General features: G+C 41.7%; 1 protein-coding gene across 2 annotated transcripts in view; it reads right to left on the minus strand.

Moving 5' to 3' along the window:
- The window catches only part of KIF13B (kinesin family member 13B), a 240,868-nt gene that overhangs the window by 8,263 nt on the left and 206,018 nt on the right, over positions 1-26,587 (minus strand). Inside the window, exons 37-39 of one of the 2 annotated variants that reach the window (XM_060184901.1) lie at positions 23,305-23,441; positions 5,517-5,579; positions 194-1,079 (exon numbers count right to left, since the gene is read on the minus strand). In XM_060184901.1, coding sequence (XP_060040884.1) covers positions 194-1,079; positions 5,517-5,579; positions 23,305-23,441 — 1,086 coding nt within the window. Of the gene's footprint in view, positions 1-193; positions 1,080-5,516; positions 5,580-23,304; positions 23,442-26,587 lie in introns of those variants that run through there. The other variant, XM_060184902.1, reaches the window with a different exon arrangement.

A 26,587-nucleotide genomic window follows, 5' to 3' on the forward strand; every position in this document is an offset into this window, starting at 1 on the left:
TCCCTCAAAAAAATTTTTTTTTTCCAAAAGAAAAGCATAGCCCCAGAGACTCAGAAAGGTAAAGGGATGCTCTATGGTCAAACTACATCTTCTTGGCTGTGCCAGGGCAAGGATCCCACATTCCCAACAAATCCCATGCAGCATGTACATCTTTCTGGTGCCAGAAACCTGTCCCAAGCAGCAGCAGCCTCACCTGAAGGTAAGTCGAGCTCCACTCCGACCCACGTCCCCTCCTGAAAGTCAGTTGGCCCCACATATCTCACGATGCCCACTTTGTTGGTTCCTACAGTAACATATTCTCCCTCTTTGAGCCACTCAGGTACTTCACTGGCTTCTTCTGAGTCTGAGGAAACTTCCAGCTTCTCTGAGACCTGTCCCCCAGATCGGCCATGGTCCAGCCCTCTGGGGACCAGCAGGTTCTCATCGGTAGCGGAGGAGCTGCTGGGGTCTGCACCCAGCATCTGAGAGAACGACTTCAGCTCAGACGTTCGCACCTTCCTGATTCGGAATGGAGACGCTGGAGCAGGTGACAGAGATGGGAGGTCGGGGTGCAGGCGTGCTTTGGAGCCATCTGGCTCCAGACCTGTGGCTGGCTTTACCAGATCCCTGGTTCTCCCCAGCTGTCTAGTGGCTGAGGAAACTTCACCTCGGCTCTGTGGGTTGGGGGAATCACTCTGGGGGCCAGGAGGAGGCTGGGGGAGTGTTGAGGAAGTGCTTCCAGGTCCCTGGTTTGGTTTCTCTGGGGACATAGGCAGGGTGGAACCCCTGTCTGAGGGAGGCAGGAACTCCGTCTCGGGGGAAGCCAGGCGGAGGGCAGGCGGGGGAGAGCTAGGTGTCTGGGCTGCAGCATCCAGGCCAGGAACCAAGGCATCAGACAGTGTGGCAGTGGAAACGCTGTGGGAGAAATACCCGCTGGAGGCCTCACTGAGGGGGCTGGGGGGTCCATCTGGGCCTTCTGCAGCCTGTGAGAGGGTAGCCACAGATTGCAGGGAAGGTCCTTTGGCTGGCTGGTCACAAATCTTCACCATAGGAATGGCCACCTCTGGGGCCACAGATAGCCCCAAGCTCTCTGGAGTAGCCTGGGCAGGAAGGAGAGCATATTGGTTAGACGTCACTTAGGTCTTTGCTTCCAGGAGGCCAGATGGACTTGAGGGTGTGGGGGCTGAGTTGTGATAGCTGTGGCAGTAAAGGAAGTATTGGGGAGGGGGGTCCCCAACAGTTCCAAAAGTTGTCTCAGGCCTGGGACTCAGACCCCAAGTTGAGGTTACCATGCAGTGCTGAGAGGGCAGCAGAACCCCTGCAAATTATGCTCATTTACATCACCAGGAGGTTCTAACAGCTGCCAGTGATATGCTGGTTTAGAAGAATGTGTTTGCTCTTCACCCCATTTCTGGCACGGAGTTCCTACAACTTCCCGAGCAGTGAGAGCAAGAAAGGTGTTGAACTGCTTCTAGGAGCCCCATCTCACTACACCCAGGAGCAGGTGGATGAGGTGACTGCTGGAGGCAATTAGAGGTAAGATGGCTCATCTGAGGAGTAGGACTTCCCATCCCACCCCAACTAACAGAGAGGGACCATCACAAACAGCCTATGAGTTCATATATGGCGCCTGTGCAATACAGCCTCCATGAATGTCTAAGAGAGGAGGTTGGTGGCCAGGGGAATAACTGGCAGAGTGGAGACTCGCATGTCAGGTGTTGCATATACCAGAGTCAGTCACTGGCTCCCCTCTCCATCTCATGTAAAATAAGCAGATCTTTAAAACAAACATGGTGCAAAGCACAAAGACCAGCATAAGGATCTCAGTTCAAGCCCCCGGCTTCCCATGTGCGGGGGTGGGGGGTTTCTCTTCACAGGTGGTGAAGCAGGTCTACAGGTGTCTCTCTCTCCCCCCACTCTGTCTTCCCCTCCTTTCTCAATTTCTCTCTGTCCTATCCAGTAACAACAACAAGGGCAACAAAACTGGAGAAAAATGGCCTCTAGGAGCAGTGGATTCAGAGTGTAGGCACTGAGCCCCAGTGGTAACCCTAGAGTAACAAAAAAACCAAAAGAAGAAGAGGAAGAGGAAGAGGAAGAGGAAGAGGAAGAGGAAGAAGGAGGAGGAGGAGAAAGGTGTGTGTGTGTGTGTGTGTGTGTGTGTGTGTGTGTGTTGGATGTGGTTTGGAGAACATGGAGGCTGGTAAGCACACAAAGATTTGGGGAGACCCTGAAGCAGGTATGAACAGCCCAGGTCCTTCCCCCATATCCTGCCCAAGCTACTCTTCCATCTGGCTGCTCTTTTTTGCTACTTTTAAACCAGTCACCCACGAGTAAAATGTCTCTCTGAGGCCACTTTAACAAATTCATCCAAGCTAAGGAGAGCTGTGAGAACCGCCCATCTACAGCCTCAATCACAAGATGACAACCTGCACTTGCAACTGGCATATGGGGTAAAGTGGGGCGAGTGTCAGGTGAGACTCTGACACCATCTCAGGACAGGTGAGGTCAGAATTGGGTAAAAGGGCCAGGCTGTGGCTCTGCATGTGTCTGCAGAACTGGAGGCCTCCTTTCCTGTGACAAAGGACCAGCCTGTCACAACAGCCTCTGTCTCCTGTCCTTCCAACCAACCACTGGATGAGGGGCACTCACTTCTCCCTCTTACTGTTCGTGAGGCCTCAGGGTGTTTTAACATCTCTCTCCTCTTTCTCCTAAGTATGCAGAATTCTAAAAGTGGGCCTCAGCTCATTCCCTGGCACTGCTTAAAGAAAGGGTAAGACTGAGCTGGGAACTACAGTGGGGTGGGTGTGGCAGGACAGGGAGACTAGGGTGTGGCGCACAGCACACTAAAAGCTTCCCAGTGCCCTTTCCCTCCCCCCTTATCTCCACTGCAATCTGCTCTCCCTGCATGCCAGTGTCACGGGGACTCTAAGGGGTGTCATGAGATCCCCAGGCTACCCTGACTTCATTCCTCCTGCAGGACTCCAGGGAGAAGTGAGTGCCCCTCATCCAATGGTTGGAAGTTAGGACAGGAGACAGAAGTTGTTGTGACAGGCTGGTCCTTCTTCACAGGAAAGGAGGCCTCCAGTTCTGGAGACACTGGTAGAGACGCCTGGCTGGGAATGGCCTTGCCCGAAGCCTTAGAGGCGGCTGGCTCCCTGTCCTTCTTACGTCACTCTGCCTGAGTCACCCTGGCAGGCCCACAAAGAGCCTATCTCATGGGGGATGACGACAGCCACTGCTGTCCCAATTCTAAACTGCTCTGGGCACCCAAACGTGTCTCCCCTTGATAATTTCAGCCTTCTGAACAGGCTGCCAGTTAGCTTTCTACCCCGGCGTCACAGTGATGGGGGGAAAGAGACATGGGAAGGGGACTGGGCCGGATGCCAGGTGAGGGGCGCTGTTCAGGAGAAAGAAATATGTTTTCCAATATTTACAGAAACATTATTTATATTACAGGAATGGCCGTTTTCCATTTGAAATGCAGGATTTATTTGAACTGGGAAACAGCTGAGATCTATAAGTCTCTTACAGTTCCTTGGCTTAACTCAGCAGTTTGATAAATCATGCATTTTTCACGTGAACTGTCATTTATATTTCTGTCTCCTGAGGCCCTCCTTCCCCCACAAGGCACACTTTCAGGGTACAAAATTAACAGCACCTCTTGAGATTAACAGCCCATTTTTGTGATGGATCTCTAAGCTGCAAAATTTACTAAAACCAATAGATCAATAACTGTCACCAGCATCAATACTCTAAAAGATTAGGTGATCCTTCAGTCATTCCCCCTTTGCAACTGGGACGTGGTTTATGTATTCTTCCCTCTTTTACTATGAATGTGGCTGACCAGGCTAAGAAGAATGCAGAGCCACAATCCCCAGGTCCAAACAATAACTGTGGCCCTGAAATCATGTGCATCCCCTGCAATCCCTGCTGGTGAGACCCCACCATGGCCACATGGACACTGGGGCCAGCAAGTTCCAGCAGCCACAGTACTTTGCTTCCTATGGCATATACCCCACTTGCTTTTACAGTGTGATTCAGAGAGTGGCCAAGGAAGGAGGATGTGGTAGAGCACAGAACTTAATACATCTAAAAATCAGAGTGATGCTCTGCTTCTCTCTGGGGAAGGGGGAAGGGAGGGAGGAAGGAGGGAGGGAGGGAGAGGAAGAGGAAGGAAGGAAGGAGGAAGGAAGGAAGAGGGAGGGAGGGAGGTGAGGAGGGAAGGAGAGAGGGAGAGAGAGAGAAAGGAAGGGAGGGAGAGGAGAGGAGAGGAGAGGAGAGGAGAGGAGAGGAGAGGAGAGGGGAGGGGAGGGGAGGGGAGGGGAGGGGAGGGGAGGGGAGGGGAGGGGAGGAGAGGAGAGGAGAGGAGAGGGAGAAAGGAAGGGGAGGGGAGGGGAGGGAGAGGAGAGGGAGGGCAGGGCAGGGGAGGGGAGGGGAGGGGAGGGGAGGGAAGAAATATGCCCCAGAGAAGTTCGAGAATTTCCCTGAAGCCAACACAAGTTTGGCCACCAAGTGTTTTGAAATGCCAGGGCCCTGAGGTCAGATCCCTAGAGACAATGAGGAAGGTGGGCCCAGGGGCAGCTGGGTTACTGATTGTGACCTGCTAGCCCGCTGAGCCTGGCACACAGTCCCTCCTGTTCTCACTGCAGGCACTCACTCCTGCTTGATAGGAGCTGCTGCCTGAGTGGAAATTGCATTGCCCTCTTGGGCGCATACACTTCCCATTGACATTTCCAGAGACTTCCGAGAAGCCCAGACTTGAGAAACCTCCATGCTGAGCAGTGAGCTGCTGTTAGCAGAGTTATGACAGAGCCCTAGGGACGGGGCCTCGCTGCCCCAGTCTGTGGGGTCCATCTGTCTTATTTAAAATAATAACCCTCCTTACAAGGAGAAGTGAAGTGTATAACTTTCAGTTAGAGCCCAGGATGCAAGGGCCTTTGAGAAAAGGGGATTTGTGGTGAGTTGAACTATCTTCCAAGCCACTGGGCCTTCTGTGCTGTTGTTTTAATAAAATAAAAATTTGCTCTGAAGATACAGCATTTCCTAAGAGAATGAAGGCACAGTGGGAGAAAATAGATTTGCTATTCATAAGATGAGAAGTGCTGTTGATCTGTGGGAGATCATAAGAGACTATTTTCTCCCCAGCTTAGCATTAGTCTTTTCACGCTGATATCATGAATCAGAATGAAATGTAAAACTGAGAATTAAGCAAACACTCAGAATAAGGAGATTGTTCTGTTTATAGAAATCGCCTTTGCCTAGCAGTGGGCTATTAAAGCAGCAGACTACATTAGCAGTCAAGCACCGAAAAGTTTAGCAATCATATGATTAACAAGTTGAAAATAGAGAAGTGTAGCAAGGAAAATAGGGAGGGAGAAGATGGTGACCTATATTAGAGTTAATTATCCAAACAGGAGTGTTAAAATAAAAACGTGGGTGTGGACTGAGCACTTGGAACCTCGGGGTCACCCACCATCTATGTGGGACAGTAAAGGTGCCAAAGGAGCCCCCCACCCCCCCCATCCCAGCTAACTCACCTCTGCTGTCCTGGTGGCTCCGACAACTGGGAGGACAGGCTGCACCATGATTCGGGGCACTGGCTGAGAAAACAAGTAGAGAGGCATCAGGAATTGAGAAAGGCAGGACAGGAAGGATGGGGGCATGAGAACTGGTCAAGCCATTGAACTGTCAGCAAGACCACTCAAGTCACCTTTTACTACTGCCAGGAAACTTGCCAAGTTGCAGGCAACTAGGCCTCCCCAGAATTGGGGTGCCACATGTACAGCAGGCCCTGAAGTAATTTTGAGGACAATGTCTCTGGTTCTGATGTCTTTAAAAAAAGGGGGGGTCTGGGCGGTGGCGCAGCAGGTTAAGCGCACATGGCATGAAAACACAAGGACTGGTGTAAGGATCCTAGTTCCCCACCTGCAGAGGAGTCGCTTCACTGGCAGTCAAGCAGGTCTGCAGGTGTCTATCTTTCTCTCCTGCTCTGTCTTCCCCTCCTCTCTCGATTTCTCTGTCCTGTCCAACAACGACAGCAATAACAGCTACAACAATAAACAAGGACAACAAAAGGGAAAAAATGGCCTCCAGGAGCAACGGATTCATAGTGCAGGCGCTGATCCCCAGCAATAACCCTGGAGACAAAAAAAAAAAATCTATATATAGTTAGGGACCAGAGAGCTCAATCACTGAGTAAGGTGTGTGCCCAGTCACGTACAGATCCCAGGTCTGAGCCCCAGGACCACATAGGAGGGGTTATGGCAATGGAGGAAGCTTTGGTGCTATGATGCCTCTACCTCTCTGTCTCAATGGAAGTGGTCCAATCAACCAAAAAAGAGAAAAAAACAGGTAAAGAAAAATTATGATCATTCCCAAGGACTCTGGTTTCTTTTCCTTTCACCTCCCGAAGACGTGCATATGAGGCTCATAGCATATCTTAGAGGCCCTCCCCTGAGAGAGTGTGGGTGTATGGAATGCAGCAGGCTGACATGGGTGGGGTCCTGCCTTGACCCTAAGGTGTGAGGAGAGGCTCCAAACCCCAACTGCAATGCAAGATAGGAAAGTAAAATAAATGAGTAAAATGACTGTTGAGTATTAGAAGCACTGACTATTGACTGCACTGAATCCAAGAATGGGGCTGGGGAGGGAAAAAAAAAAAAAGTTTGGTGATTCTTCTGTTAACAAGAAAAAAGTCTTAGGAACTTTCTGTATCTTTACTCTTTGTGGAGTCAGGGCCTCGTGCATTTGGTGTTGGGGCTTGAGTGGGGCTTGTGTACATAGCCAGGCATTCATCCTACCCAGAGATCTAGCATTCCAGCCCAGCTGGAGTATCTTAACTGTTTGTATCAATTTGCTCATGGTCAAATTAGTTTCATTATATGATATTTTGCTTAAAGCTGCAATTTCTAAGAATCAATCGATGACATTAAGGGAGGACTTACTGCATGCGCATGTGCGTGCATACACACACACACACACACACACACACACACACTTTACACTGGGATTACAGAAGTGGCTTACCTTCTCCCAGCTACTGACACACACTAAAAGCAGTAACATGCACATGTGCTTACATACACTGTCCAATCACATACATGAAAATCGAGGGCTATATGTCCACATACAGATACTATAGTCCCCACAAGTCAGAAGATAGTGTATTTACCAGTAAAAGTTGATTTTTTTTTAAAAAAAAGGTGTTTTAAAAGTTTTTATTATCTTAATCTATTGAATAGACACAGCCAGAAATTGAGAAGAAAGGGTGAGACACAGAGGCACCTGCAACACTGCCTCACCACTTGCAAAGCTTTCCCCCTGCTGATGGGGACTGGGAGTTCGAACCCAGGTTCTTGCACACTGTAACATGTGCGTTCAACTAGGAGTGCCACCACCTGACCCCAAAAAGGGTTCTTTAAACAAAAAAACATGTATTTTATGAGAGAAAGAGAGAGAGAGACTAACGTTTAATTGGTCAAATGCAGCACCAGGAGCCTCAGGTTTGCAAAGCGTGCGTGTGTGCACTCCATCCTCTGAGCAAGTATGATTTGGCAAGGGCACATATGCAAGTAGCTAAAATGTCCAGTAAAATGAGAGAAATTTGAATTGAATTCAAAAGCATAGATTCAGAACAAGAACAGGCCTAGAATACTTTCATGAGGCTGTTTTTACCCTGTGACAAATCTTTCAGACAAGACGGTTTTTCCCAGAACAAAGGAACTGTTCAAACAGAGAGACATGACAAAGGCTGGGTGGCAATGGAGTCATATTGTATTTCTGATGTGTCTCTGCTACTCCTATCTCTGCCCCAGGAAAACTCACTCATTCTTGTGACAGGTCTCGAAAGAGAGAGAGAATGACTGAGACAGACTAGCACTGCACAGGAGAGAAAATTTGGCTAATTTCCACAAACAAGAAAGAGCAAAGGAAGATTTCAGTCTAAGGCTGGGGCAAGAACTCTGCTCACAGCTGAATAATCCTTGATCGGGGGAGGAACTACACATGGAGAGATCAATTAACAAGTTGCTCCGGTGGTTTTGTAGAGCTGGTAAGAGCCTGAACTTGAATGGCAAGAGGAAAAGGAAACAGAAATGAAATTTTGGAGATGAGAAGGAGGTTGTTGAGTATCTGGAAAGAACTGCTTCTGCAGGCGAGGAAGAGTCAGAAATAGTGTTGAGGAAGCATGGATGATGGGGCATGCTATTAGCAGAAGCAGTGTAAGTGTGTGCATGTGGGGGAGAGGGACAGAGTGAGGGGGGAGGGGTGTGTTCGAGTGGGGTGGGGAGTGGTAGCCCTAGGCTTCTTTCTGCATCTGGCAATGGTCTAAGAGGACTCCAGCAACATCAATAAGGGCCCTCCGAAATACCAACCAAGTACAATGAATCTTAAGTGTGCCATTTATCCTTCATACATAATAGCTCAAATTTCCAAGTGTATATTGTTTGCATTTTAATGTTCTTTTACATCTCCCCTGCTCAGGCAGTCACCTCCTATTTCAGGCACTCAAAACATTTCAGATCCTAAGTTCATTAATCCTTACGACACATCTGGTAACTATTAATAAAAATGACTGCAAAGTATTTTGCAGCTATAAATATTAAGGAGCAGTCCCATGAGACAAAGGAATATAAGCATAATCATCTACATTTCACACCATACAAGCCGAAGCTCAGCGACATTTACCTAATGGGTAAGTGCTCTGGGGGTGCCTGGTGGGTTAGCGACAAAGGAAAAGAGGCTGGGCTGCAGCCAAGCCTGGAAACACTCTCTTGTGCCCATCACTGAGACGGGGAGGCAAGCAGGTCACATGTAGAACGGCTCAGCACTGTGACAACAATTCTGTAAATCAACATGTCCTCAATAAAGTAATTAGGATGAACAACAACAGAAAGAATACTTCAGAAGCATTTCAAGGAAAAGATGATAGTCCCTCTTACATCCCACCCCCTCAAGTTTTCAGCCTGGCTTTCAGAGGCCAGGTGAGTGGGAAAAAAGCAGATACTCTCAGAAATTGATCACTAGGCACAAAAGTGATTCCTAAGATCCCTGTGCCTGGGACAGTGACACTTGAACTTCTTGACAATACATATGAGCATATGAGGTTGATCCTTTCTTTGCTTGTTCTTCTAAAGCACTCTGAACTCCCTGAATAGGATGCTTTTCTAGTACCTTCCTCTTGCTGGTCCTTCCCTCTAAGTAAGTACATTTCACCTGTGAATACTGATTCACTTTCAGGTGTGACCTCAAAAATAGTTTATACTTCCTAAACTTGCAGTGAGACATGCTCACTCCATTCATAGAGCCATTCCCATACTCACATGACAGCATCTATTACATCATCCTATTTATCTGCATTTCTCTTTTTTATTTTATTTTATTTGCCTCCAGGGTTATTGCTAGAGCTCGGTTCCTGCACTACAAACCCACTGCTCCTGGAGGCCATTTCTTTGCCATTTTGTTGCCCTTGTTGTTACTGGATAGGATAGAGAAATTGAGAGAGATGGGGAAGACGGGGGGGGGGGAGAGAAAGACAGACACCTGCAGACTTGCTTCACCGCTTGTGAAGCGACCCCCCTGCAGGTGGGGAGCTGGGGGCTTGAACCAGGATCCTTAGTCGATGTGCTTTGTGCCATGTGCGCTTAACCCGCTGGGAAAACGTCTGACCCCCTTTATCTGCGTTTATCTAAGAGAGTTTCTCTACACTGCAAGCTCCTTGAAGGATAAGATTATTTTCAAATAAAATCTTTAATGCTTCTTGAATGACTAACAAGTGATTTATCACTCAACAAAAGCCACCTAGAAAAGTGACTTACAGGGAGTCGAGCGGTAGCGCAGTGGGTTAAGCGCAAGGACCAGCTTAAGGATCCCGGTTCAAGCCCCCAGCTCCCCACCTGCAGGGGAGTCGCTTCACAAGTGGTGAAGCAAGTCTGCAGGTGTCTTTCTCTCCCCCTTTCTGTCTTCCCCTACTCTCTCCATTTCTCTCTGTCATGTCTAACAACAATGATATCAATAACAATAACTACAACAACAATAAAAAACATGGGCAACAAGAGAAAATAAATAAATATAATTTTTTTTAAAAAGTGATATATATATATCCCACAAAATTTAGAAATGAAGTTTTTTTTTTCCAAATTTGAGGCTTATGTGTAGGTATATGAGAAAAGAAAGGTCAGTTACAGTAAAAAAAAAAAAATCACTTTGTTTAAAAAAAGTCCCCATGTTGAATTTTATATTTTTCTAATGGTGTCTAAGTTAATATGATCCCCAACTCTCTTACAAAAACATTAATGGATGAATTAAATTCAAACTTAAGAATGTACTGTAACTCTTATCCTATGTTTTTGTCACTGCTTCCTTTTTATAAATAAAAATAAAAAATATATATATACTATAAGAAATGAAAGAGTTACTTTTGGTTACACTCAGCAGCCACTTCTAATATTAGTGCTACTAAACTGAGAAAAAAAAAATACAAGAAATAAAACCTAGTAAGGGCAGTGCATAAAACAAAGCACTTTACTAATCTCTGCCTTCTGTTCTGATAAAAGTAATAAACAGTGGATAAAAATCATATATATATATATATATATATATATATATATATATATATATATATGTAACTTAAAGATGGGGACTTAGCAATACACTAATGAATAAGCATCATTTCAGTCAGTATCCTGGGCCCATAGATGACGCTCCAAGCTGACCTAGAGAGTGTGTTAGCCAAGATGACAACAGCACTTCTGTCCATCTGATAGTTGTATTTCTCACTTTAAAGGAGTGACTCAACATTCTAATTTATGCATCAGATCTAGCTAGAGAGCCCACCATCTCCAGAGCTGCACTTCATCTAACCCACAGGAATTCTTTAAACAACATCTGAGAGGCCAGTCCTACCTGAGATGCTGTTACCTGTCATGTTCCCCTACCAGTCAGTGGCATTCAAATGTTGGGAAAGTGACTACCTATCTCATAGGCTTGGAAATTCACTTGAAGGGGGCCAGGTGGTAGTACACTGGGTTAAGTGCACATGGCATGAAGTGCAAGGACCGGTATAAGGATCCAGGTTGGAGCCCCCAGCTCCCCACCTGTAGGGGGGTCGCTTCATTGGCAGTGAAGCAGGTCTGCAGGTGTCTCTCTTTCTCTCATCCTCTCTGTCTTCTCCTCTCCATTTCTCTCTGTCCTATCCAACAACAGCAAAGTGGAGAAAAAGGCCTCCAGGAACAATGGGTTCATAATGTAGGCACTGAGCCCCATCGATAACCCTGAAGGCAAAAGAAAAAAAAAAGAAATAAACTTTAATAGATTCTGCCAGTTTTACCCTCTTCAGCCTCCTCTCCAAATTGTAGTAAGAGCAGCCTCCCAAAATAAAAATCTGACCAGGTCAATTCTGTGCTCCCAGCTGCTCCAGAGATAAATTTTTATTTTTTATTCTTATTTAATATTTTTTTTATTGCCAAGAGGGCTAATGCAGAGGCTTGATGCCTGCAAAAAAAAAAAAAAAAAAAAATCCACTACTCTCAGTGGCCATTTTTTTCCTTTTAATTGATAAGGAGGATACAAATGGAGAGGAAAAGTGGAAATAGAGAGAAAGGAAGATACACATCTGCAGCCATTTTACTACTCCAAAAGCTCCCCCCCTGTGGGTGGGGGCTGGGGGGGGCATGAACCTGGGTCATTGTGAATGATAACATATGTCCTCTTTCAGGTGCACCACTGCCCAGCAACCCAGAGATAGCTTTTTTTAAAAGAAGCAGGCAAGGGACAGTGCACCAGACTTGCATGCTTGAGGCATGGGAGGTCCCAAGTTCAATCTCCCCAAGCACCAACATATGCCAGAGCTGAGCAGTGCTCTGGTCGCTCCCTCCGAAAAACAAATAAATCTCTCATCAATAGGCAAGAAAAGAAATACATATAGGTCCTACTCTGCATATTTTCAAAGTTTAACTGACCTTCAAATCCTTTATTGAATCACTTATGCTACAAATACAATCATTCGTTTCTTTAATCAAATTCAATGAAATCTCTTAAGATCACAATTGTATATTACATTTTGCTTCTTGAATATAAATCTTGGTTCCAATACTCCCTGGGCTCTTAACACTAGGTGGATGCTTAAACTAGCTGATATCCTCTTCCTGATGTCCGTCTCAGTCTCATCATCACTCTACCATTGCACTGCCCCACATGCCTGCCACCAGTCAACTGTCAGTTACAGTTCCTGAGGGGATGGTGTTATGTGGAAGTGAATTTCTTATTGTACTTAATTTTAATTAACAATATGTACAGTTCAAAATTAAAGGGCCTTTAAGTATGTCTGGAACAGCCTGGGCATGTAGATCAAGTTTTTCAACTATAAATTTGAGGAACTCCAAATGCAGATCAAGTATTTCCGATGAAGATGTAGTATCTGAATTGAGATGCGTTCAAAGTGAAAACACACTTGATTTTGAGAACTGTGTACAGGGAAGTCAAGAGATAGAAATATTTCAGTTTAAAAATATTAATTGCAGGGGTTGGGCGGTAGCACAGCGGGTTAAGTGCACGTGGCGCAAAGCGCAAGGACTGGTGTTAAGGATCCCGGTTTGAGCCCCCAGCTCCCCACCTGCAGGGGAGTCACTTCACAGGCGGTGAAGCAGGTCTGCAGGTGTCTATCTTTCTCTCTTCCTCTCTGTCTCCCCCTCCTCTCCCCATTTCTCTCTGTCCTATCTAACAACGACGACATAAAAAACAACAATAATAACCACAACAAGGGCAACAAAAGGGGGGAGTGAATAGCCTCCAGGAGCAGTGGATTCATGGCGCAGGCACTAAGCCCCAGCAATAACCCTGGAGGCAAAAAAATAAATAAATAAAAATAAATAAAAATAAAAAATATTAATTGCAGGGTAGAAATGGCAATATTACAAATATATTGGGTTAAATATATTGTTAAAAGTAATTAAACCTTTTTGAAATGTGGCTAATAGAAATATTTAAGCTATGTGCTTGGCTCACATATTTCTAATTGTTGACACAGTAGTGCTGTTCAGCTGATGTACCTAACATGCCTAGTATCCAGTAAGCATCCAGTACATTTGCAGAGTATCATGACTATTCTAATCATGGGAACTTAGCATGTTGTCTTCTGAGATATTTCTAGGTTGGCAATCTGTATATACATTTGGAAACAATTATTGATTTTATGTAATCTAAAAATCTAAAGTTGCTACTTACATTAATCAGACCCACAGCCATTTGGGATAAACTCACTCCATTCTCTTTCAAACACAGCATTAGGCCTTATTAGCTTACTCATTTATGTACATGTACTGCATACTTTCAATATCTAAGGATAGTCAGGAGCAAGGGCTCAGTGTCAGCAAAAGTCAATATTCCATACTCATCAGAGACAGGGATTCATGTTCAATAGCTGATACACCTATTTAATTTTCATTTCACAAAGACAACTAAGTGGCTCATTTCTTCTGTCAATAAAGAAGACAACAGATAAAAAAAATGAATTAAGTTTGGATACAACAGATGATAATCAACAGATAAAAAAAATGAATTAAGTTTGGATACAACAGATGATAATCAACACTTTAATAACTGGGAGAAAGCCTAAGCTCGCCAGATAAAGAAGAGACTACAAAAGCTGGGTAAGGACAGGAGACAGGCTCACTTAATGATGGCCTTGTAGGCCACTGCCAGGCCACCCTATCATCTGAATCCCAAGTCAGGAAATACTCGGATTCCCCCATAGTTAGAATGGGCCTAGACCTCCAACAGATTCCTTTTTCCCTGAGCATTGGCCACTTGAATCAGGAATGTCATTATCAGCCCTCTGGTGAGATTCTTCAGGACCATATCCTCACTATAAACCAGCAATGATAAGGAGTGTCCCACTCTTCGAAGAGAGGCTAGTTCATCCTACTCTGTCACTTGAGGAAAACTGGTCTTGAGATGAATACAGCCTAGAATGTTCCCAGCTGTGACCATGGACTGGAAACACAGGCTAGCAGGCACCTGAATGTTAAACAGGCTCCTGTACTGAATATGGGAAATATACACGGGCCCAGGTTATGATTGATGTGGTACACAATTCATTGTATTTATTTATTTTCTTCAATTTTGAGAGAGCTACTCCCTGCCCTAATCCAGCTTTCTAGTCCTATTCTCAACTCTGACACCATCTTCCCAGACAATATTTTTAGTCCACCTCCATGTTAGCTATCGGGCTCCAGCAGAAATTACCAAAGTCATGGCCCCTAGGAACGTATCTTAAATATACTTTCTAGCTTCTTACCACCCTAAAATCCCTATTTTCATATGGTCTCTTCTTACTTTTTGGTCCCCATTTATTAAACATCTTAATCCTGCTTTATACCTTACTGCCTTTCACTCACCAAGTTGTAGATTCTGCTATTATCCTGTCCTGAATCTCCTGGGCAGACAACCTTACCGATGTGTCTCAGACCCTCACCTCCCCAAAGCTCTACCCCACTAAGGAAAGATAAAAACAGGCTGGGGCTATGGGTCAACCTGCCAACGCCCATGTGCAACAGAGAAGCAATTACAGAAGCTAGACTTTCCAACTTCTGCACCCCAAAAATAATTTTGGTCCATACTCTCAGAGGGCTAAATGTTAGGGGAAGATAACCAGAGGGTGGGAGGGAATATATTTATATACAGATAGTTAAAGAAGTAATAGTCAACTCATATCTGTGATCTTGGGAGAACTAATGTAGTTTCCAATGGAGGGAATGGGGACACAGAACTCTGGCGGTGAGAAAGGTGTGGAATTATACCCGTTATCTTATAATTTTGTAAATAAATATTAAATCACTAACAGAAAAATTTAATGAATTGTGGCCACGCAAGTAGACTTTGTATTTCATTACATATGTATGTTAGCCCAACTTATTTGAGATATTATCAGTAGAAAATTTAAATAGAAAGACTTCTGGAGATGCAGAAAATATAGTTTCTTATTTTTAAGACTTAGATAGCTCACTACTAAAACTTCAACGTGATAATTACTAAAATGTCTTTCACAAAAACAAATGAATTTGAAGAAAAAAAAATAACTGGTAGCCAAACTGTGGGGATGTGAAATTATACCCTTGAAGTCTTATCATTTTATAAAACACTGCTCAATTACTAATGCAAATAAAATAAAATGTCTTTAAATTAATCTTAAGGAGCCAGGCAGTAGCACACCGGGTAGAGTGCACACATTACCATGTGTAAGGACCTGGATTAAAGCCCCTGGTCCCCACTTGCAGTCTCTCTCTTTTACTCTCCCTCAAAGGATTGTGAACCCTCCCACCCCCTAGTTTTTTCTCTGTCCTATCAAATAAAATTTAAATTTTTTAAATTATATATAAAGTGAGTTTTAAAAGAGGGCACAATATCCATTTCCATCTTTTGTTAAGTTGGTAAATGAAGGATATTTACTTACAATATAAAATACTTGCAGGGCCAGGCCATGGCACACCTGGTTAAGCGCACACATTAGAGTGCACAAGAACCCTAGCTTAACACCTGGTCCCCACCTGCAGGGGGAAACCTTCATAAGTGGTGAAGCAGGTCTGCAAATGTCTCTGCCTCTTCCTATATCTCCCCCTCCCTTCTCAACTTCTCTGTCTCTATCAAATAAATAAATAAATAAATAAATAAATAAATAAAGGCAAAAGATAAAAGGTTTAAAAAATACTTGCTGATTTCAAAGTTTAAAAATACGATTTAGGGAGGCGGGCAGTAGCACAATGGTTAAGCGCACGTGGTGCGAAGTGCAAGGACGGGTGGAAGGATCCCGGTTCGAGCCCCTGGCTCCCCACCTGCAGGGGAGTCGCTTCACAAGCGGTGAAGCAGGTCTGCAGGTGTCTATCTTTCTCTCCCCCTCCTCTCTCCATTTCTCTCTGTTCTATCCAACAACAACGACGTCAATAACAACAACAATAATAACTACAACAATGAAAACAAGGACAACAAAAATGGAAAATGAATAAATAAATATAAATATATATTAAAAAATAAATAAAATAATAAAAATACAATTTAAATTAAGCCTGTCACCTGCTTAGTATGCCCTGTAAGCTTAAAATAGTTAGAATAATAATAATAATAGAATAATTTTCCGTGATATGCAATTTCAAGGTTATAAATTACTTAACTGGAGCACAATCAAGTTCATCTGTTATTACTGTCCAAAGATAAGTTATAACAAAGGCTGGGGGGCCTACAAAGTCTAAAATATTTGCTCTCTGGCCATTTACAGGAAAAGTTAGCCAACATCTGACCTAGAGATCCAACCAAAAGTATTTAATGTCAGTTTCAGAGAACTGATAGGCTGAGAATCTCTTCAGTCAACTACTTCATTTCATTTTTCACTTTAGTTTCTAAAATTGACACAGTGGACATTTTTGTCACCTTAGTATCCCTATGTAGAACTACCTATGCATTTCTGGAGAAAAGATCAATAGGAAAACATCGTGAGTTCCGAAAGCTTAAACAGAGAAGAGTTGCTCATAGGAGTAAAAGTACTCGAAGAATCCAGTTGAACAGACATTTTGAACTTTTTTAAGTCTATACTATAGAAGTTCTGTGCAAGGGAATACAGCTAAAGATCCAAATGGGCTCTTTATGTGTGGTACTGATTTATTGGGGAGAAAGGCTCATATACCTTATGTTTTCAAGAACGTGAATAATTAAGAACAATTAATGCTTAGAACACAAGTTATAGTTCCTGTTCTTATTTAAGTTAGCTAAAATGGTGAACCTTTAGTCTAGCCACAAGGATGAGCATTTCTATGCTCACTTCATCAAGGGTAGCACAGGAGGAATAACCCAGGATAACATCTATGTGCAGAAGGGAGACTCAATGAATGGCTTATTAGAATCATCAATATAAGAGATGGCACAGGGCTAGAGAGGACTATAATTAGGTAGGGACATGCCCTGCATTGTACACAGTCCAGGTTCAAACACAACTACTGTGTGCAAAATGCTGTGGTATCTCTCCCTTTTTCTGCCTGTCTGAATGAAAAGGCAGCCTGGAATGTTGAAATTACACATGTGTGAGGTCCCAGCTAAAGAAAAGAAGGAAGGGAAGTATAGATGGAGGGAATGGGGAAATGAGCGTGAGAGGGAAGGAAACACGCTAGCCACACAAGACTCCTCGAGTGGCAATAGTGAGAGATTCTGTTAAGGAAAGGTTTTGTCCATCTGCTGCTCTGAAAGCCAGGTTGAAAGTGGAGGAGAATCTCTCTGTGGTTGCCAAGGATGACCTAAGAAAAGTGCAGGGCACTGAAAAGGGAGCAAGGAGAAACAGGCTGGAAATGTGACTAAGTTTCTGATGGTGGAAATTAAATCTGTTAACTCTTCAATGCCCCAGATAAATCAATGGTAGCATTTGGAGACCCAAACTTTGAGGTACATAAATAGCATCATCTGAACACAAACTTCTAGATACATAAAAAAAGCTATTATGCCAAATTAATTCAATCTAACTAATTAGAGAGCAGGAAGTTCTTTCAATTATTTTATGTGCTGTCTGAGAAACACACTTGAATATGAGTACAGATTTCATTAATGGCAGTTCATTATTTTCCAGATTAGTTACAAAACTTGCATCAGAAGGTCAAAGACAGCAATTTTGTCAGCTGTCACCTCTTCTGGTACAGCATCTTTGCACTTTTGGAATACAGACAAAAACTGATTACCAACAAAAACAAATCTTGATGAAAAATGAGAAGCAAAAGTCTTTATGGCCAAGTTTAAACCAAGTGATTCCATAAAATAAAGGCATCTGTGTTTTTAAATCTGCAGAATAATCTGTTAACTTCTACCTTACAAAGAAAGATCTATGAATCTTTTCAAATATTGAAATAGAAGGCCAAAAATGAAATAGCATCTTGATTTGAGAACTGCTGATTCCAGAGAACAAGTTAATAAACATTAATCTTTTCATTAGCATTTCACCAGGGTTATGTGTTTGTACCTCTGCTGCAGGGAGGGAACTGAGCATGCTTGTTTGGAAATGTCAAGGGCACTCTGATTAAAAGTAATTTTTATAATAATCATTCCTTCACTACATTAACTTCTGCCCCTCTCCCACCTAATCTAACAATGAAAAGATAAGCAATGACTAGTAGAAAGGAAGCCTCGTCTATACTTCAGTTCTTACCTGGCTCATTTTTGTATTCATAAAAGTTTAGTTTTAAGAAACAGAAGTGATAAAATCATGTGTGTGGGTTTTTTTTTTTTTTTTTTTTTTAGCGAGAGAGAAAAAGAAAGCATTTGGCTATATAAATCATTTCACTTATTCACAGTGGTTGCCATTCTCTTGGTTAATTTCATTTCTGTCATTCTGTGAATTTCCTTTCACCCCACTGCTCCATAGGACCTTCTTTCCCGCGCTGGGTGCTGATATCCTTTGAATGCTTATACAGTTAACTCTCTACATCATTGTTTGTTCAAGCTATAAATAACTCCCTTAATCCTTCCTCATAAATCATTTCTGATGTTATTCTCTGAAATAATTCCAGCTGATCAGTGGATTTCTAGTCGTATGTACCAGAAGCAAGGCTGGTAATCAAAGTGTGGTCTCACAATGCCAAAGAGAATGAAGGGTGGTGTTTAAGGGAGGAGAGTATGAGTTTCTGATACTCTTAAGTCTCCAAACTGAACTGGCACAGAAACACATGAAGGCAGAGGAAGTATTGATAGGTTTCATCATAGTTGGTTGAGAAACGAATTTTAAATGGTGAAAAGAGAAATTTGGGGTGTGACAGAAATAGAACAATGTCCTATTTTTTCAATTTTTTTATATTTATTTATTCCCTTTTTGTTGCCCTTGTTGTTTTACTGTTGTAGTTATTATTGTTGTTGATGATGTCATCATTGTTAGATGTGACAGAAGAAATGGAGAGAGATGGGGAAGACAGAGAGGGGGAGAGAAAGAGAGACACCTGCAGACCTGCTTCACCGCTTATGAAGTGACTCCCCTGCAGGTGGGGAGCCGGGAGCTCGAACCAGGATCCTTATGCCTGTCCTTGCACTTTGCACCTCATGCGCTTAACCCTCTGTGCTACTGCCCAACTCCTAGAATGTGCTATTTTATTTTATTTTAAAAAAGATTTTATTTATTTATTTATTAATGAGTAAGATAGGCAAGAGAAAGAACCAGACATCACACTGGCACATGTGCTGCCGGGGATCAAACCCAGGACCTCATGCTTGAGAGTCCAAAGCTTTATCACTGCGACACCTCCCAGACCACTGAATGTGCTATTTTAACCATAAACTATCAGCATGCAATTTGAGATCTTTTTTTTTGTGGTTTTATTGTACAACATAAATATATAAATTTGTAAGTATATATATATTTGTTTCTTTTGGATAGACAGAACTTGAGAGGAATTGGGGAGATGGACCTGGAAATAAGAGAGGGAGGTGAGAATGAGGGAGAGGAAGAGATCTACAGCACTGCTTCTTCACCACTTGTGAAGCTTCCTGCCCTGAAGGTGGGAGAATGGGGAGTTTGAATCTGGGTTCTTACACACTGTAACATGTGTGCTCTACTGGGTATGCCACCACCTGGAACACTCCCTCCCCCACCATATACACACACAATATAAATATTAAGCAAGATTACTATCTATTTATTGTCCTTAAGTCTTTTTAAAGGTTATTTTATTTATTAACCTGAGGGAGGAAGAGTGAACTGGAACATCATTATGATATATGAGAAACATGGGATCAAATTACATTGTGGGACCTTACACATGTAAGTCCAGCACTCTAGCTACCACCTACCTTTGGTGTCATGCTCCTAAATCTTATTCACTACTACTATGAAATCCTTTCCTGCACTGGAGAATAAATCCAAATTCTTTTTAGGAATATGCACTGATTCCTTACTTCTTCTGGGTTCAACTTTATTATTATAAAATAAAACCTATACAATTTTCTGACAATGCTTATTATTTTACAATTATTTACAATTATTTATTTATAGAGGCCATCAAAATTAGTACACGGCACCCAGGACGCTGCACAGCAGGTAGAGCACTAGACTTGCAAGCATGAGGTTCCAAGATCCCTGGTACTGTGTATGTCAGAGTGGTGCCCTGGTTCTTTCTCATTCTCTCACTAAATAACTTCTGAGGCAGAGAAATGGCAATCTATTTACAGAAACTTGATCGCCAGGGTTGATTCGGCTGATTTGGTTGGCTAGGTGGGTATCCCCTTTCTCTCCCGCCGTTCAGTGTGCGTCCCTCCCAAAGCTGTGTGCTCGGCCAAAGAGGATGACCTTCCCCGAACAGAGATGGGCAGGTCTTCTCTCTCACTAGCTCCCTTTCACCTCTCAATTTCTGTTCCTATTAAAAAACAAATAAATATGTGGTCCGGGAGGTGGCACAGTGGATAAAGCACTGGACTCTCAAGCATGAGGTCCTGAGTTCAATCCTCGGGAGTACATGTACCAGAGTGATGTCTGGTTCTTTCTCTCTCTTCTCCTATCTTTCTCATTAGTAAATAAATAAAATCTAAAATAAATAAATAAACAAAATGTTTTTAAAATGTCGGTATCTTAGGAATGACAAAATCAAATGAAAAATTTGAGAAATGTAAGTTCCTTACTAAACAACTTTTATACATCAAACAAGATAATAATAAATGAGAATACTGATTAATAAATAAAGGGAGGGGTACAATTTGAATAGATATGGAACACAATAAATTAATACTTGTATTTTTTTTAAAAATGTGCAGTTAGGGCAGGGGTAGAAAACCCATGTTCAGCAGGGAAGCAACTACAGAAGCCAGACCTTCCCACCTTCTGCACTCCATAATGACCCTGGGTCCATACTCCCAGAAGGATAAAGAATAGGAAAGCTATCAAGGGAAGGGATGGGATATGGAGATCTGGTGGGAATTGTGTGAAGTTGTGCACCTCTTCTCCGATAGTATTGTCAATATTTCCATTTTATAAATAAAATTTTTTTTAAAAGTTCCAAGGGGGGAAAAAACTTTTTCACAATAATTCATTGGTTTCTAATGCTGTTCCTATTTCCTTCAACTTAGCTAAATGGTTTCACCAAATGAACAATGGAAAAAACAAGGTCATTAAATTTTAATGCAAAAAAGGTGTTTATGAGTACACACTATAAATGCACCTGAGTGGGGTGTGGGTTACTATGGTTAGGTTGAATTATGTATTTATGAGAGAGAGGAAACCAGAACATCACTCTGGCATATGTGACGTGAGGGATCAATCTCAGGACTTCATGCTTGAGAGTCCCTGATTTTAACTAATGTACAACTTCCTGAGCCACTGGGGGGAAAATGTTTCCAAAAATAAAAACACCATCAAGGGGAGGGGACAAGTGGTGGCACATCTGATTAAGCATACATGTTACAGTGCACAAGGACCCAGGTTCAGGACCCAACACCACTGCAGAAGCAGCAGCTTCGGAAATGGTAAAGCAGTGCTGCAGTTGTCTTTCTCCCTGTCTTCCCCTTCCCTTGATTTCACTCTGTTTCTATCCAATCAGTATATATGTATATTCCAAATCTACACATATGTAATAGTGGAAGGGGGGAGAGAAAGAAAGTATCACAACCCCAACGTTTTCCCACATGCCACTGAGGCACGCCCATAGGTGCACTGGGAGTCTGAACCTGGATCATGTGAATGCTAAGGCATGTGACCTACCTGTTAAGCTATCTTCCCAGCCCTGAACCATATTTTATGAAATAGTGATGCAGCAGTTTGGAAAGGAGTAACATAGACAATAACAAACCTTCGGAAAAATCATTATCAACTACCTCCTACCCCACTAAGTATGACACATGCTATTGTTTTTTAATATTTTATTTATTTATTTATGAGAGGGATATGAGAGAAAGAACCAGACATCACTCTGGCACATGTGCTGCTGCGGATGGAACTCTGGACCTCATGTTTGACAGTCCAATGCTTTATCCACTGCACCACCTCCTGGACCACTATGCTAGTTCTTTTACTCTAGTGGGTATAGGCTCCCTTGGATAACTGCCAGGCACCTGCTATGTACCTGGTTACAAAGAGTTTAAACATTTCCCCAATCTCAATGTTTTAACTTTTTTTTTGCAACATGTGTATTCTTATGTATAATATAAGTAACTTGAAAAAATTACATATCTGCCTAGCACCCTTACATTGTCACTCTTGAATATTTATAGATATAGAAAATTCCCTTTAATAGTTAATATCACACACAAGGGCTCACTTGCATTTCTGCAACTGAAATGTTTAAGTGATTGTGGAGAGGCTAATGTCAAAAGACCTATTTCAACAACTGAAGTTGCACTGTGTGTGTTTTTGAATGAGTATAAATAAATCCTCATTTATCATTTTCTGCTGAATTCATACCTATATAGAGCTAGAAACTGCATTTTCAATAGGCGCCCAATTCACCATCACATAAAAGCAGTTTCTTGATTGTCTGGAAACTCAAATTCTTTAACATTTTTTTCTAAAACTTATCCTCAGGCTGAGTTTAGTATTTTAATAAATAAAGGAAATATAAAGAGTGAACACTTTAAATACATCGTATGTGAAAGAACAGGTAAGCCATAGTGGAAGGAACAATAGGGGGAGGGCACTGAAAAGGAAGGACAGTGATGGTATAAAATTGTTTGAAATAAGAAATGAAATCAAAAATTAAAAATAGAATTACATTTGCTGTTTGGCAATACACAAACAACACTAAGTGCACTTCATAAATTTTACTATTGTTGCTCTAAGTGATATTACCATAAATCACATTAGTAGTGTACTTGGCATTTTTTAAAAGCAAAACGGATTGAGAGTGTCAATAAGTTTAAGCTGTTCTGTTATCTCTGCTGAGAGTGGAAGAGAAATTATCACAAGCTTTCACAAGGTCTGGAAGCCCAGTTCCACACCCCCCACTTACTGCTGGAGCTCTATCTCCAACTTCAATGCCAGCATTATTTTATCATCAATCCATTAAGAAAAATGTTCGGGAGTTGGGCTGTAGCACAGCGGGTTAAGCGCAGGTGGCGCAAAGCACAAGGACCAGCATAAGAATCCCGGTTTGAGCCCCGGCTCCCCACCTGCAGGGGAGTTGCTTCACAGGCGGTGAAGCAGGTCTGCAGGTGTCTGTCTTTCTCTCCTCCTCTCTGTCTTCCCCTCCTCTCTCCATTTCTCTCTGTCCTATCCAACAATGACAACAACAATAATAACTACAACAATAAAATAACAAGGGCAACAAAGGGAATAAATAAATATTTTTTAAAAAATGTTCATGCTTGCTTCCTGGTGCTTCTTACCTGGTGTGTCGGAAGGGAAGGAGGCTGTTTGCCTCTCTTCTCATCTCGGACAGGGAAGAGAGACTTCAAGAGCTTTGGCATCTGGGGCACAAAGGATTTCACAGGATTCATGTATGAGGTTGTGAGGCTACTGAGTCCTGTCCACAATGTTAAAAGGAAAAGAGATTGGTTTAAACAAACAAGCAAACAAAATATGTATACTGACATTTCCTTTCCTATAAATTACCAAATAGCATTTGTAGGAAAATCTAACAAAAATTCAAAAGTTATCCTTAAATCCATTCTACATGATGGTGAAGAAAGGCTCAGGTTAGAGGTGGGAGTGGTGCACAGACACCTATACAGGGAGATAAGAAACTATCATGTATCAACAACTGTCAAATAAACATTATTTTTCTAATAAAGTGATTTGAAAAAGAGGAGGGGAGGTCCATTCCAGAAAAAAAAATCGGAATTATTATAGTTACTCTCAAACACAATGGTATGTCATTTTCCAGTAAAAGGACAGCAATTGGGGTGTGTAAAATGTGTAAAATTTACTTGTGTAAAATGCTCTAACACTTAGCTCTCTTAACAATATCTGCAGGATAATTGAACCCCACTCCTTGTCATTAATTGGTTCAAGTGCTAAGTTCTGCCCTAGAATAAAATGTGCTTTTCCATTTTTAAATCACGTAGCCAGTGATGCAAACACGTAACTCTCCACTTAGGCTTTAAACTCTTCTAAGTCAGGGATCAAGTCTTACTCAACTTACAGTTTTCACAGTTACTTACTGAATGAAAATAATGAAACTTGACCTTTCAGGAAAAGGGTGAGATTTGAGTTGATTTTACAAGAGCTGAATACATGTCCTGAACCACCCCTGTTCTCCCCTGCTCTGAGTTACCAAAGGTTGGGATCACAAGGTACAGACCATGCCTAAGTAAGATACAACAATATTCTTTCTCCTTAGTGAACAGAAACACATTTTTTAAGAAAAATCTAATCAAAGGCATAAGTGATACAACACCAGGTCCACATAACACTTTACAAAGAAGAAGTAAATCTGAAGAGCTGTAAATGATACTGCCTGAACAGAAGTCCTCAACCAACCCCACACGTCTATCCTATGCTAGCTCTTGAAATGACTCCAAACTCAATGAACCTATACAGCTGCAAGGTTCCTATCTGAGACAGTATGATATTAACTCTAAATAGACTGTAAAAAGGTAAGGATATTTTATAATTGAGAGAACAGTCACTGAAAAAGTAAACATAGCTATATTGCCAAGAAATTTGTTCGATGTGAGTGAGGTAAAAAAATTTTACAAGACAGAAATAGCAGATGAAAGTAAAACAGTGGAAACAAACAAAACAAAATCAAATTAGAGCTGGGGTGATAACATAACAATTGATTATACAAAAAGACATTCACACCTGAGGCTGTGAGGTCACAGGTTCAACCCTAGCACCACCAGAAGCCAGAAATAAGAGCTAAACAGTGCTCTTGTATCTCTTGTCTTTCTCTTTGTACTTCCCTCATAATAAATAAATATAGATAATAAATAAATTAGATATTTCTTAAAGAATTCAAGGTGACAATTTGAAAAATTAAAAAATAATAAATAAAATAAAGTCAGATTAAAATGGGCAAAGGACCAGAAGAATATAGTGAGAAAAATGAGAAAAAAATCATGACCCATTCTAGCGTAAGGTAAAGCTCTCACAATCCTTAATTATATAAAGATCTTGCCAATAACCAACCACAGTCTGTAATGCTGCATACATGGAGAGCAATATTATCTGGTCTATCTCCCCAGATAAGTATACAACGTTACCCATAAATTTATCTGACTTTTCACTCCTCTATCAAGATAGCCTGAGCCTGATCAAAGCTGTAGATCTATGTACCAATTTACAAGAATACAAGGGATAGAAAATCTTGTTTAAACAACTCCATGGGACTATAACCAGCCAAAGATAAGAATGTAGAGTCCACTACATAAAAACTTGAATTCTTACAACGAATAGTACACAACAGGAAAAATGATAGAGTAGAGTGTAGACTAAGCATATTAAAGAGACATCTCCTAATCAGTTTCTAACCTTGAAACTTCATTCAAAATTACCTGCCCACTCCCCCCAAAAAATCACTAATAATGGCTATAATTCACTAAACAAAAAAGTAAACACAAAACAACAAAATGGGTACAAGAAGCAATAATAAATCAACCCAAGTGATAAATACATAAGTCAGCACTGATTATAATTGTTCTCTTATGTTGTTATTCTTTTGTTGTCATTGAAGCTTCACCACTGCAAGCCGACTTTTTCAGCTATAGAGGGAGAGGGAGAGAGACCACAGCACTAAGCTTTCCTCCAGTGCAATGGGCTCTAGGATCAAATATGATCAATTTTCTTTAAAAGCCACCACCAACAACAACAAAATGTAGAGAATTTTAAAATAAAGTTGTATTTCATTATCCAGTCATTTCACTACTAGGCATTTAGTTGATAGAAAGGTTCATTCACTAAGACGCAAGAGGGATGTATCATTTTATGCACATTTTCATAACCTTTAAAGATGATACAGTCTAACGTGTATTTGTTCTTGTTTTCTGATCTCTAACATTTTAATTTTAAGTGAAATTTTTTTAAAGGATAGTTTTCACAATTCCTCTTAATATTTTTCTATAAATATATAGTATAAAGTCCAATAAATTTCGTATGATTTTTGTCATTAAACTGATTAATTAAGGAAAAAAAAACATCTAAGAAAAAATTTTATTTGGTCATCCCAAAGTGAAAGCAAACCAAAATACCCACCACAAACAAGAACAATGATTAAAAATTGTAACAAATACAGCAGGAATAGAGAAACATTTCACAGTAATAAAAAGAAATTTACTGATACACGAATAATATGATTGACATGAGCAGATATGTTGAGCAAACAAAACCAGAGATAGTGAGTACATGTTCTATGAGATACAGTTTTCATGAAATTGTGCAACAGGTAAAGCTACCCTGGAATTATAAAAAAAATCAGAAGACTGGCAAACTATAGCCTGACTGAGGTGTAAGTTACATGGATAAAATCCAATTGTCAAAATTCATTAACTATGAAGCAAAGACAAGAAAAGCAGTCAATAGAAACAGACCAGGAGATGGGTGAGATACTGCAATTATCACATAAAGGCTTTTAAAAAGCAGGTCTTTTAAACACGTCCAAACATTTAAAGAATTTGGCTTAAAATGTAGACACAGAAGATAACTAAAGAATCTGCAACTATAATAAACAAG

The sequence above is a fragment of the Erinaceus europaeus genome, chromosome 2 (assembly GCF_950295315.1).
Source record: "Erinaceus europaeus chromosome 2, mEriEur2.1, whole genome shotgun sequence".
Lineage (NCBI taxonomy): Eukaryota > Metazoa > Chordata > Mammalia > Eulipotyphla > Erinaceidae > Erinaceus > Erinaceus europaeus.